Below are 14,496 nucleotides of genomic sequence, written 5' to 3' on the forward strand. Positions count from 1 at the left end.
AGCCGCACCTGTGAGGCTGACGGGACCGTGAGCAGGGCCTCACCTGATGATCTTAAGCTTTGAGGTGGGTCGTAGCGGGAGACATGTTCGGACAGATAAGCTGGGCCGGAAACGTTTAGAGCTTTATAGGCTAAAAGCCAGCACCTTGAATTGTGCTCGGTAGATAATCATTGTTATATCATCATCATCATCATCATTATTATCATCACACACATACACACAGTATATGTGTATATGTGTGTGCGTGCGTGTATGTTGAATTAACATTTAGTTCTTATGTGTAATGAGCTATTTCTTATAACATCATCTTGCCAAACAATGCAAAAACATAAATTAGGATAGATAATACAAAAATGCAATAATAACAATCAAAATTATTTCTTCTTAGTTTTCTGCTGCTGTGGCTCCAATTGCGATGAGTATCTTCTGAAGTTTTAGTCTGCTCTGTGGTCTTGAACAATTTTATTCCCTGCTATTTAAATAGGACAGATGACTGGTATAGTCTTGATTAATCAAAGTCATAAATAAGAAACAGAACAAAAAATCCCATTTAGCTTATTTTAGAAGTGAAAGCTTTCTTAAGGTGTGAAGAATGAAATGTGTTTGCAATCTGCTAGAGACTGAAGTCTTGGAACCTACAACAGGATGCATCAGTCAGTCTAGGTTTAACACTTAATGGACACTTTTTTAAAAAAGAAAAAAAAACCCTACCTTTTGGAGCAAGTATATACAGGAAAGAAACAATACTCTGGTTTGCTTGTTGCAATGATAATTACTAGCCATCTATTGATAGCAGGTCACATTAAAAATATTTTACACTAACTGTGCCCGGCTACACCTTGCTGTGGCTTATGGGAATCCTTTGTTGGCCAGGTGGAAAAGCAGTGAATAGCCTTGCAGCCTCAAAGCCAGCCTTTTTTTCTTCTTATGGGAATTCTTGTTTGGTGAGCTGGAATTCAATGGAATAGGCTTGCTGCTTGGAAGGCTGGGTACTTGCGTTCTAGGGGAATGATGTTTTGGGCTGCTTGCTACCTAGGGGAATCTTTGGTTGGTCAGATTCAGTAGTACAAAGTAGTATCGCTGCTTCCAAGCCTGGCCACCTTCTACCAAGGTTAATCTTTTGTTGATCTGGTAGAATTGCACTGAATAGCCTTGCAACTTCAGTGCCTAACTGTGTTATACCTAGGGGAATCCTTGTTTGGCAAGCTGGAGTAGCACCCTCAATCAAAGAGCTGCTTTGAAGCCTGGCTACTCCCTCTGTAGGGGAATCCTTGTTTGGCCAGCTTGAATTGCACTTAATAGTCTTGAAACTTAAAAGCCTGGCCGCTTTCTACATAGGACATCCTTGCTAGGCTTCAAAGCCTGGGGGCTTTCTACCTAGGGAAAATCTTGGTTGGCCAGGTTGAATAGCACTGAATAACCTTGCTGCTTGTAAGCCTGGCTGCTTTCTACCATGTGGAATACTTGGTTGGCCAGGTTGAATAGCAATGAATAGTCTCGGTGCTGCAAGTATGAATGCTACAATTGGTTACCTTGATTAGCATTTAATGACATTGCAGCTTCAAAACCTGGCTGCTTCCTTCCTGGGGGAATCCTTTGTTGGGAGGTGTTAGCTGGCTCTGGTTGTTTCCTTTCTCAAATTTCCCTGTTTTCAGACTGTTGCTCTTTATTTAGTGTCCTGATTTTAGAGATTATATTGTTCTGTATTATTATACCACAGTAATTATTATATATTATACTAGCTGTGCCCGGCCACGCGTTGCTGTGGTGTTGTCTGGTGGTGTTGGTGAGAAATTGTTGAGGTAGTGGTGGTATTGAATGTCTGTTGTATGGTTGTCTTTATGTTTAGTATGCAGTGGATTATATGGCAGTGTGGAGTCAAGATAATCCAGTTCAAAGCAGATAATATAAGATTCTAAATGGGTTATATAGCTGTGTGGAAGTCTACACTGCCATATAATCCAGTTAAAATCTGATAATCTGTGGAAGAGGCCTAAGTGAGGCCTAACTCTGCCTGTCCCCTGGACTGAGTAGGTTGCTAGGAGACCAAGTGGGCGGAGCTTAGCCTTCAAACTGGCAGCAATGGGATAAAAACTATTATTCCTCTCCCTGTAATTAGGACTTTATTTTTCTTTTCTTTTTGTTGTATCAACCTGGAGGCGTGGATGATGGGTTGTGTTGTCAAATTTCGAGGTTGGGGGGCCTGTAGTTTTGTTGTTTTGTCCGCTGCCCTGATGCCATCACTCTTTTATATATATAGATTTATAATCGTATAATATCTGCTTAGAACTGGATAATATGAGGCCCCTTCTACATAGTTGTATAAAATCCATTCCTGAACTGGATTATATGGCAGTGTGGACTGAAGATAATCCAATTCAAAGCAGATACTGTTGATTATGTGGCTTGGCATTCTGGGTTATATAGCTGTGTGGAAGGGCTTTGAATCTACATTGCCATATAATCCAGTACAAATCAGATAATCTGTATTTTATAGGCACTGTGGAAGAGGCCTAAGTGAACACTGCCTGTTCCCTAGGCACCATTGTGGCTGAGGGGGTTGCTATGACACGAAGGGGGCGGGGCCTAAAGGGGCAGGGCCTACCCTTCTGACTGGCAGCCAGGGGGAGAACGGCTCTTCCTCATCCTTCCCCCCTCCCATGTTGTAATTGGATGTCTATGTGTTCCTGTGAGTGCGAGGAGGGAGGGAAGCCCCACCAAGAAGAACAACCCTCGCAGCTGTCTCTCTCTCTCTCTCTCTACCTGCTCTTCTCCACATGCCGGGCTCCCCCTTCAGCTGTAAACACATTCGCTGATGGGTGTCAAGTCTGAAGAATCAGATTTTCTATGTTTCCTTGAACTGGGCTGGAAGGACATCTCTGGAACTATTAGGGTATTGAGTAATGCCTTTCACCAATTAATGCAGAAGCTCCTTCATATATAATGTGGAAAATGCCATTTTTTCCTCTTAATAGCTAAACAAATGTCAGTGTCCCAACAGCAGTTTACATTGGCAATTCTTTCTTCCAGAGGAAAACAGGAACAGTATCATCAACTCCAGCCTGGAATCAGTCATATCATCATCAAACATCAACAGTTTCCTCCACTCCAACAGCACTCCTCAGTCTAACATGAACTCAAGTGACCCTGACTTAGAAGTAGTTAAACCCAGCAGGCCAAACTCACTGTAAGTACCATTGCAATTAATATATCAGTTCTTCCTCTCAGCTGATCCAGAGGACTGTTTATTAGAAACGAGGCTCTGTTCTCAACAGAGATTGTAATTCCATAGTTTTTGTTTAGTACTAAAATGAACCTCAAGCTGTGTAGCTTTGATTTTTCAAGCTCTGAACTGAGGGAAGCAAAGGACTTCATTGTACAGTATTTGGGGCTTGGGTTGTTCCCCCCCCCCCCGGCTTCTATTGTTCTGAACATGTGGGGCGATCTTATTCATATGGGGTTCTTATACTCTTGTTAGTTTATTTGTGCTCATGTGTTTATTGCGGGCTTTGCAAAAGTATTTTCTTGTTTCATTTGCTTCCAGTATTATATGAGAACATTCCTGTAGTGTTTTTATTTTTGTTTTTTGCCTTTACACTCTTGCTAGCTTATTTGTGCTTATTATGTTTATTGTGGACTTTACAAGAGTATTTTCCTGTTCCATATGCTCCCGGAATCAGAGGAGAAAATTCCTATGCTTTTGGCACAGTAGGCAACCATTGCAATGTGTGCCAGTCTTTCTGCTGTTTATACGTTAGCAATATTCTAGTGAAATCATTTATCCTAAATCTTCAATGAATGGTCTATTTTACTAGGAATAGTTCACAGTCTGTTCTGACTGTATTCTCAAATGTGTAATCGGCTTCTATTGTGGCAGAAACTTCCATCTTTTCCCTGGGCTCTGTTGTATTTGGCAATGTATCTTGAAGAATTTCCCTCATCCCATCCTTATTCTGTACATATAGGACTTCTTATGGACTCTGGCAGCAACCAGGTGTTACAAAGTAACTGTAGATGCCACTGAAAAGAGTAATCCTGCACCTTGTACTTCTCTTCTGTCTATGTGTATGACAGTGTTGGCTTGTGAGTTGTTTCTACTGGCCTTGCATCACTACGTCATTGGCTTGCCATTAGGATACAGGTGGCCAGGGAAACCCAGCAGCTGATGGCATGATGGCCTGTTTTATAGTAATGGACATAGCCCTAGGGAAGGGAGGAAGAGGCAACAAAGGCTGCTGATTTTGGCATTATTTGTGTGTACTCTGTAACACTGAATTCTCCAAATATGTGTGGATAAAGCATTGGCTGGTTTACTTCTGTGCAGTGCCCATATTTCTAGCAGCTGTGCTTCTACAGCTTCCATAACTCGGTTTCATCAGAGTGATCTTGCTATGATTCAAATTATTCTCCTATTAAGGCATTTTCGAACCCAAACATGACACAGAACATTGCTTACCAAAGCCAGAAGTATTGGATTTTGCAAGAAGTTGTGTGTGTGTTGGAAAATACAGTTTGAGCATCCCTTATCCAGAATTCCAAAATCTGAAGTACTCCAAGATCCAAAAATGTCCACATGGGTGGCTGAGATAGTAACACACTTGTTTTCTGATAGTTCAGTATGCACAAACACAACAGTGTTAAAATATTGTGTAAAATTACCTTCAGGCTACATGTATGGTATGCATGAGACATAAATGAACTTGTGTTTAGACTTGTATTCCTTCTCCAAGATATTTCATTATGTACGTAAAGTAAATTCTCAGGTAATTAGAACTCTCAAAAAACCCACAAAAATACTTTAAATAAAAAATAAAATAAAATCAATTTTAGCAGAAATGTTAGTTTACAGCATCATCTACTGATGTAGGTCCGAAACCATCCACACTGGCTTTTTCTTATCTTGTTCCAGCTACATCATCAGATCTTGATGACCCTGATGCAACATCTACCCAGTAAATTCTCTAGCCCTACTGTAACAGTTTTAAGTGTATGTAAAGTTAACAATATATATTAGTGAGGTTCATTACGTTGAAAAGTATATTCATTGCCATATAACTAAAAATAGCATAATGGCAGCCCCCAAGTTAGAAACAAGACAGGTTTTGTAGGTTTGTTCTCAAGTTGAATTTGTTTGTAAATCAGAACAGGTACATTTTTTCAGTGTAACTCCAGCCATATATATATATGTGTGTGTAAGCTTTGGCTAGCATAGGAAAGGGTTAACATGGACAGCAAAGCATTTGTTTTGCTGTCTGTGCTCCTGTTCATAAGCTTACCCACACTTTCTATCCCTGTGATAGTTTTGAAAAAATTAGCTTGTTGAAACAAGGATTGGTGATAAAACTTTGAGACACCTTTTTCTTATGATAACGCTTCCAGAGCTGAATTTCCCCTCCAAGGGATTGATTCTTCTCACTTCCTGTTGTCTCATGCCCGTTCTTAACCACGAGTCATTTGTAAGGTGAATGTTTGTAAGCTAGGGACTAAACTGCATTCACAAAACTGCAGTAAATTAAGTTTGTTTTTATTTGACTTAATTTGCTTTTAATTACTGTATTTCAATATTAATATTAATATTAAAACAATACAGGGTTTAGGGTATGGTGTAGTATGGGATACACCATACCATAAACAATCACATTTTTAAAATTTTTGTGATTGTTTTGAATTATATGTGTTTGTTTCATGTTTATTATTCTTTATTATGTTTCATTTGTTGTATGGTTTCTTTGCTATGTTGGAAACCATCCTGAGTCCTCTCGAGGAGATAGGGCAGTATATAAATAAAGTTTTTTTATATAATAATAATAATAATAATAATAATAATAATAATAGTATTAGCTAGGCCTATTTTTATAATAACTCTTAAGCAACCAGAAACTATGTTTATCCAGCATCTGCCAGTCCCCCTGGGTGCTACTGTAAATGCCAATACAGATATTCCAAAATCTGGGGGGAAATCTCTGATCAAAAAGTCTCCCAGAGCACCTTACAAATAGTTAATTTGATAATTTCTTGTTTTCTGGCTTTGAACTTAAATATGGGATGTATGGAATGATGTTGCCTCAAAAAAGGGAATCTCTTTGTTTAGCCAATTGTTCTTTTTGAAAAGTATAAGCATAAATCTTCAGTTGATTACTTTCTCCCATTTTGTATGGATGAACTGGGATGACTACTTTTTATCAGCTAATTAGAACACCAATATTTCAGTCCATCCAACTATTTGAGGCACAGATCCCTATGATGCGCACAGAGGTCAGACAAGACATTTATGGTTAACAGTATCAGGAAGGTTGACAAAACAAATAAAACAAGTGTTTTCCTCTTAACTCCCACTTTAGGGAGAAAGGCAGGAGGCAATTAATAATAAAGATTATATTGTTGTTGCTATAGCTTAGTTTTAGTATCAGCTCATTGTTGAAATCTACATAGAATTTCTGGAGTGTTTCATGGGGAGGGGGTTAAGTAAAAAGTTTGTCTACCATTACTTGACTTTTTTTTTGAAGCATTATAATATTAAAGTTCTGTGTAAAGTTGCAAAAAAGCTCTTGTCCCTGCTTTTGAAATCATGAATTGAAGGATAGGTAAAAATTCTCATTAACTGGTTCAACAGAAAAATTAATAGCATAGAATCTGAATGTGTCACTGAAATGTGTCCTGCTGATTTGTAAAGTATTTTTTTTTTAGAAATTATTGATATATTATCATCTATGTGGATATAGCAATAAAACCCTACTGTGACAAATCAGTTTCTACAGAGTCAGTGAAATGCAGGAAGTGTATAAAATATTCATCTTACATAAAGCAACTTAGTAAAGCATCTTAAAATGCCTGTCCAAATCTATAACTTTTGACCTGGATAAAAAGAAAGGGATTTTTGTACCAATCACATCTCAAGGAATTCACTAGAAGACTCCTGATTCTTTATTTGCCATATTTATATGGTGCCTCAAAACAAGTTTCTGTGAATGATTAATTACATCAACTGCATGCGTGTGCATGTGCCATCAAGTTGCTTATTGACTTAGGGTGACCCTATATGCATTTCATAGAATTTTCTTAGGCAAGGCATACTTAGAAGAGTTTTTTCCCAGTCCTTCCTGAGAAATGCAGCCTATAGCATCTAGCATTGATTGATAAGCCTTCATTCAAGTACTAACCAGAATAGACACCGCTTAGCTTCTAAGCTCAGATGGGACCAGCAGCTCATCAATAACGCAATAAAATATATATATACTGTATATACTCATGCACAAGTCTAGAAATTTTAGTAAAAATGATCTAAAACCTGCGCCAAAATATTTATGGGTCAATGTAAGTACAGTGTTCCCTCACTTACCGCGGGGGTTACGTTCCAGAATCACCTGCAATAAGTGAAATTCTGCGAAGTAGGGGCACTATATTTATTTCATTATTTCCACATTATATTAGTAGTTAGGTGGCCTTTCTCCCCTTTGCAAGCCTTCTTCCTGTGCTTCTTTCTCTCTGGTGCCTGCCAGTTTCCCTTTTGTGCATGCACCTCCCTCTCATCAGCATCCAGAGTGGCCCGGCTGGACACTGACAAGAGGGAGGGCACATGCACAAAAGGGAAACTGGCACCTTTTGCGCTTGCGCACCTCTCAGAAAAAAACCTCAAAGCAGCGAGGGAGCGAAAAGCAAACCGCAAAGTAGGGAGGGAACACTGTACTTTAACTCTTATAAAAAAAGGAATCTTCCCCTTCTCTGAGTAGAATAGCAAAAGGTGAAAGTTTAGTCTGTCCTGGGAGAACCTAAAAGAGCCACTGATCCCCTCTACTCATTCCATCGTAGCATTGCTTCTGGCTTTTTTGTATGCCTAGGCGGGAAAATGACAGTGTCAAAAGCCTTCTCTGCAGAATGACTCTTGACTCATCCATGTCAAGATCATAATTTTGGCCTCAAAATTTTTGACATATACATTTATGCACAAATGTATACAATACATAGTACACCATAAACTTATACTTAACAATGATCATGCTTTAGCCACTAAATGCCAAGTTCAATCTTTTTTCCTCATTTAGTATCTCACTTATTCCTATTTTTATAGCATACCTTTCATGTATGTTGAGTTTTCTCACCACATTATGAACAGTGGCAGAATTATAATCACAGTCTTCAGATTGTTTTAGTTTCCACTGTGTAATACTGGTTTGATAACTTTTTTTTCCTCAATGCAAGTTGTGAGTTATGAGAACAAGAGCCAAGTTTCTGTAAGTGTAAATTGCTTACTCTGTAGAAAACAGGATTGTGTGTTTTTCAAATAGATAGGTAATGTGTATTTTAGAAATGGTGAACAGATCCATCCTGGAATATTTATTGTCATCAAATAGCTGAACCTCTCTGGACACATCACATCATAATTCATAAACAAAACAAAACAAAATAACAAAATTTAGTGGTAAGCCAAAAGACCATAAAATCATCAATAACCAGGATCTGAAAATCACCAACAAAATGTGTACTCAGTCCTGAATTCACACTTCACTTCTGACTTCTTCTCGATGCCCAAACAGAAGCAATAATTAAGTACATTTGTAATGGTTTCATGCTAATATATTAAGTAGAGCCTTAGGGAAGGTAAAGCTGCCCATGAGGACTCATTCTTCCATAATCACTTCCACTCTGTGAATGGAATGGAGTGTGCCTTCAATGCTGATGTCCTTGGAAAGAATCTAGAAATTTACATTGCATTGTCTATTCCATTCAAAACAGCTGCATGAGGAGGAGGAGTAAAGTCAAGGGTGGATTCATCAAACCTGCATGGAAGATGCCCTACTTGCCTCTGGTTGCCTGATGGAATGGGTGTGTACTTGCCAAACAGATCTTTTGTGATCTGCACTCAAGTCTTTTGTAATACTATTTATTTCCAAGTAAAGTTCGAAGAGGTAGTTCTACCTGTGCATCCTTAAACAGTTTGGGACCTGAATACCTTGAGAGAGGTCTCCTCCCATAGGTTTACTCTTGTTCAGCGTGAGGTATCAGTTCAGTGTTAGGTGCATCAGATAAGTGTGAGGGACAAGAGCTTTTCAATTATTTTACCACAATATTTCAAGCTGATTGTTTCCCTGCCAACCAGTTTAATCCTGCCTCCTGTCCTAACATATTTCTTTCATTGGCTCCTTAAGTAAGACTCGACCTTTTGAGCAAGCATCTGTGGGAACTGGCTGTGATCTGCTACAATGCTGAGTGTTTTATCTTTCCTAGATTTAGATTATGTTGTCTCGTGATAATGAGGCAAATCCAACATTCTTCTGGAAGAACTTTTGGAAAATTTCTTCCCCACAGATATCTACACATTCTCAAAACCATCTGTGGGTTTCTGATCTCTCCAAAGCTGTTTTTGGAAATGCATAGGTGAGGACTTCACCGTGAAGAGGAAGTTGGCTCCCCTTTTTTCCCCACTAGAATCTGTTATTTTGAATCTATCCAGAGGAAGTTTACTCTTGGATTCTTCAGCTTTTCAGCTTTTCACAGTCTTAGATTTCCACATTCTTCTAACAGGTCCATTTATCATGTGTCCTTATATTTCTTGTTCTCCTAAAGCCGGTGACCTTTTTGTTGCTTTCCTTGGTAATAAAGATAAGGCTGTTTTCTCTGTCTGTATAGACAATTGCAAATCAGGAAGTCCTCAGAAGTTATTTTGCTAACAGGAAAAGATACTTCCTGTCTAGCAACTGGTTGGATTATTATGTGAATTCATTCTATTTTTTCATCTGAGAACTTTGTTTTATACAGAGAGTGTTCTGGACTGCAGCTGTTCTCAAAAAATCCAATATTGGATTTTTTGTGGGCAAGCTGAAGTTGATCCATAATTAGTCCTGGGAAGAGTAGTTACTTATATTACATGTTTTAAAATTTCAGTGCATATCACTACTGCTTTTTCTAACTGCAGGGAGTCTCCAAGTTATGAACAAGAGAGGTTCTGTAGGTTTCTTCTCAAGCTGAATTTGTATGTAAATTGGAACAGATACATTTTTAAGTGTAAGTCCAGCTAAAAATATAAACTTAGATAGTATAGGGAAGGGTGAACACCCCTGCGATGAATATTTTGCTGTCTGTGCCCCTGGTCAGAAGATTTCACTTCACTTTCTGTCCCTGTGACAATTGGATTTTTAAAAAATGGCTTGTTGTCGAAACAAGGATTGGTGATAAAGCTTCAATTGAGAAAACTTCAATTTTTCCCATGATCACTCTTCTGGGGTGGATTTCCCTTCTGACGGGTAGATTTCCCTCACTTCCTGTTGTCTCAGCCCTGTGCCTAGCTATGAGTCATTTGTAAGTTGGATGTTTATAACTCGAGGACTGCATGTACTGCCAATTACTAAACACTTTAAAGAAATTAAAGCTAAAAATATTAACAATCTTTTCTGGATATTGTAGTATGCTAGGTATCCTTCCCAAGTAATTTGAAATGAATGAATATTTCACATTGTTTGAAATGAAAAATATACTAGAGTACAACTTTCTTATAAATTGAGTGTTAACATTTTAATTAGATTTTTAAAGCATCAGCTAAAACCAGTTTTTAAAACTCAAGTTACATTTACAGTGTGATCTAAATTTAGGAGAAAATGATGAAAGCCATATGGTACTAACTGTATCTATGGCTCTCCTTGGACTATGTTACCCAGTCTTGCAGGGTTAGTTGTTGGTCTCTCTACTTAAAGCATGGATAAGTAGTGTAAAGTATATGGGTTGCATGTGACCCACAGGACTGTCTTTGTGAGGGCCCCAAGACTTTATTCTCAATAATCTTTATTTGTTGCAACTTTATTCTTACTTGCTTTTCTTCATTGGGGCTTTATTCTCAGTGTTTTGGTTTTCAGTAGCTGAGATGACTGAGAAGCAGGAAATGGTTTTAACCTCTATCACACTTCCAGTTCTGAACTTTCTCTTATATAAGTGAAAAAAGTAAAGTTGCTATTATTTCTAATTTTAAAAGAAATAATCACAACTAGAGATGTATAGATATGAAATCTTATATCTGGATATGTATTAAAAGACTAAAACTGCAATCCTATATGCACGATTCTCAGAATAAATTCTGGATAGATAAGCATGGGATAATAGCAGCCAGTTGTACTTATGAGGATCAAACAGACTGAAAATTCAAGACTGGAGAAACTTGGAGACCAGACTTAAGTGTTCTAAAGGGTTGTTTCTTTGAACATTGAAACTAAACAGAAATTGCTGTGGTTCTGTATCCTTACCTCAACCTTTCATTCTAATGAGCATTTTCTTGATGTATGTTGGTAGGTGGGGTGAGATGATAAGTATTGATCATTAGTCTTGTGCATTTGTATGGAATCACTGCCCGTTTCTATTTGTAACATTTGTATGACCCCATTTCCATTTTTGTCTCCTGCTTACGGAAACCGGTGCCTATACAAAGTAGCCATCAGTTCTCTGGAGGGCAAGGTACGGTAGCCCCTTATTGGAAAAAGGCACCATATTTTCATGTAGTGTAACTAATTCTGCAATATGTGTCTGTTGGTGTGCAAGACAAGGTAACTAGTGAAGCTGAGTGTGTGGAAAAGATGCTTTTTAGACTTCCACAATCTCTCTCCAAAACTCAGTTTCACTAGCAAAAAGTTGTTTTCGAGGGCAACTGTGTTAGTCCAGAAAGCAGCTTGTTCAAACTTTGGGACCTCTGGTTTCCTTCTGTGGCATGCATTTAGTAACATTATGAGCTGTCAGAGAAATCTGATTGCCAGTGACTAGAGTGCTTGTGGAAGCAAAGTCCTAAAAAGGGAGAAGTGGGGAGCATTGGAAAATAGTACAGTATATAAAAGTAAGATAGAAATATCTCCTTCTGACTGACTTTTTTTTTACAATGTTCTTGGGTGAATGAATATTTTTTTCTAGAAGTCCTGTCTGGCACATGGTCAAGGCATTATCTTTGTCCAGTCAGTGAAAGTAGATCAAGATACAATCTGTGCTTGAATGCACTGGCATGGACATTAGAGGCAATGTGTGCAGTAGTGTTTACCCAGGGAAATTAAATGTTTGATTTAAAGTAGATTTTGATCATTGTGTGGAGTTTACAAGAAGGATTATTTCCAGTGTCAACTTTTCTCTCTCTCTCTCACACACACGCATGCACGCACACACACATGTCTTTGTTCTGGGTTTCATCTGAACAGACCGATGATGAAACTGAATGATGCATTAATCATGCCATTGGAGGTTTTTGTAAAGTAGATACAAGAGCTTGAAATACAAACCTTCTAACTTTGCATTTTTCCTTTTTGGAAAGAACTTCCCTGTAATTCCAGGTGTCTGGTGAGGTGCCCAATAGTGACCTTAGCCTCTTTTATGTAATTAGGAGATTTCCTTGTTGAAGTTCTCCTAAGTAACTGGGATGAAATCTTAGCATTCCAAACTATTACTTCTGGTATATTTAGTCTACACAAATATGATTAAATGTTACAGTAGGGCCTTAAAATTCCTGTTGTGTACTGTCCACAAATTCAACTTTAGAAAAGTTTTGTAGTGAATCAGTCACCAAGTAAGTTGTTGTGTGGGTGGTGTGCTAACATGATTTAGTTTTATTTTTTTCAGAAGCTAAGCCTTGAACACAGTGTATTGCATCAGAAGTAGTCCTTAAAGATATAGGATAGCTGAGCTGCTGTATTTGAGAGTATATTGGTTAACAGGGCTCTTCCTTGGCTGGAACAGTTAATCCTCCATATCTACAAAAGATTTCTGAAGTAATGCCCAACCGCACCATGTTATCAGTTTAGTTTCCCTCTTAAAGAAAACTCTTTCCCTGGCTCAAATTTATCATGATTCTCTTTGACATCCTAGCTGTAAGGCTTTCATAAATAATGTCAGCTGATATGTTCTTAAGCAGTCTAAACCTACTGTGTCTTCTGGATGGTCTTCCAGAACCATGGAGTTAGTTCCTACTTTTGGATACCAAGGGGGAGAGAGCTTCTCAGTTAGCAGAGGATGAGAAGTAGAATAATCTGTGCTCAATATATTGTTCTAGATGTGCCTTGAAGAGTTGGCATTGGTGGCCTAAAATATCCAGTTGTAGGAGTCCCAGTGGTGAAGTGTGTTAAAGCACTGAGCTGCTGAACTTGCAGACCGAAAGGTCTCAGGTTCAAATCCCAGGAGCAGAGTAAGTGCCTGCTGTTAGCTCCAGCTTCTCAAGTCCTCAAGTTACAAACAATATAGGTTCTGTAGGTTTGTTCCTAAGTTGAATCTGTATGTAAGTCAGAACAGGTACATTCTTAAGTGTAACTCCAGCCATAACACCCCTATGATGTTTGTTTTGCTGTCTGTGCCCTTGTTCAGAAAATTTCACCTCACTTTCTGTCCCTGTGATAATTGGATTTTGAACATTTTGGCTTGTTGTGGAAACAAGGATTGGTGAGAAAGCTTAACTGAAGACACCTTTTCTCCATGATAACTCTTTCAGGAATGAATTTCCCTTCCAAGAGGTAGATTTCTCTCACTACCTGTTGTTCCAGCCCTGTTCTTAAGTATGAGTCATTTGTAAGTTTGATGTTTGTCACTTGGGGACTGCCTGTAGTAGTCTATTCCTCCATGAGGATCCAGACTTCTCATTGTGCTTTTAGTTCTAAGGACAATCCCTATAAACGCAACACTGGGAGGAGGGGGGGGGGGCTGCTTGGAACAAATAGCTTTATTATTTATTTATATTTCTTTAAACTGCTTTCCTCTCCTCATGTTAATTGACATATATTTGATATCTTTCCTTCTTTTGTACCTTCTGTGCAACCTTGGAGGAAGTCAGGATTATTGATTTGTCCAATATTAAACAAATAAGCAATCTGCTGTATTATAATAAGAATTGAGCTAGCGTGATGTAGTTGTTTGAGCATTGACTGACACTGCAAGCCAGGGTTCGAATCTCCACTTAGACATTGAAATCCACTGGGTCGCCTTGGGCAAGTAACATTATCTCAGCCTCAGAGGAAGGCAGTGGCAAATCTCTTATATCCTGTGATAGATTTGCCTTGGTTTGAAATAAATTGAAAACAACTTTGAAGCATACAGCAACAACAAACATAAGAGAACTGTTGCCATTTTCATAGTGCACAGAGTTATAAAGATAATCGGAACACGCTCAATTTATTCTCAATGTAAGCTGTGAAGAGGAGTAGGCTGCCTTACACTGAGATAGATAATTGTCTATCTAGTCCAATATTGCCAATTCTGACTGGCAGCAGCTCTTCAGGGTTTCAGGAAGAATGCCGTAGAGGGTTGTGTTTGCAGAAGACTAGCAAGACTTTATTTATTTGGCTTCTCATCTGCCAAATGCTGTTTTCATTCCATATAATCTCCTTTCTATGTTTTAGCTTGTTTTGAGTCCTGTTTATGTTAGTGTCCCATGCTTGTTGCACTCTTCTTCAGCCCTGGATACTCCTGGAAAGGTCCCAAGAGCAATGTGGTACAAAGTGCATAGCTGTAAACAGATGGTGCAGATGGTGATAGCCTTAGTGTTGA

General features: G+C 38.5%; 1 protein-coding gene across 6 annotated transcripts in view; it reads left to right on the plus strand.

Moving 5' to 3' along the window:
- Positions 1-14,496, plus strand: part of arhgap26 (Rho GTPase activating protein 26) — a 306,778-nt gene that overhangs the window by 211,421 nt on the left and 80,861 nt on the right. For all 6 annotated transcript variants that reach the window (XM_062973896.1, XM_008104704.3, XM_008104707.3 and 3 more), the window contains exon 20: positions 3,031-3,187. In XM_062973896.1, coding sequence (XP_062829966.1) covers positions 3,031-3,187 — 157 coding nt within the window. The remainder of the gene's footprint in view (positions 1-3,030; positions 3,188-14,496) is intronic.

The sequence above is a fragment of the Anolis carolinensis genome, chromosome 2 (assembly GCF_035594765.1).
Source record: "Anolis carolinensis isolate JA03-04 chromosome 2, rAnoCar3.1.pri, whole genome shotgun sequence".
Classification (NCBI taxonomy): Eukaryota; Metazoa; Chordata; class Lepidosauria; order Squamata; family Dactyloidae; genus Anolis; species Anolis carolinensis.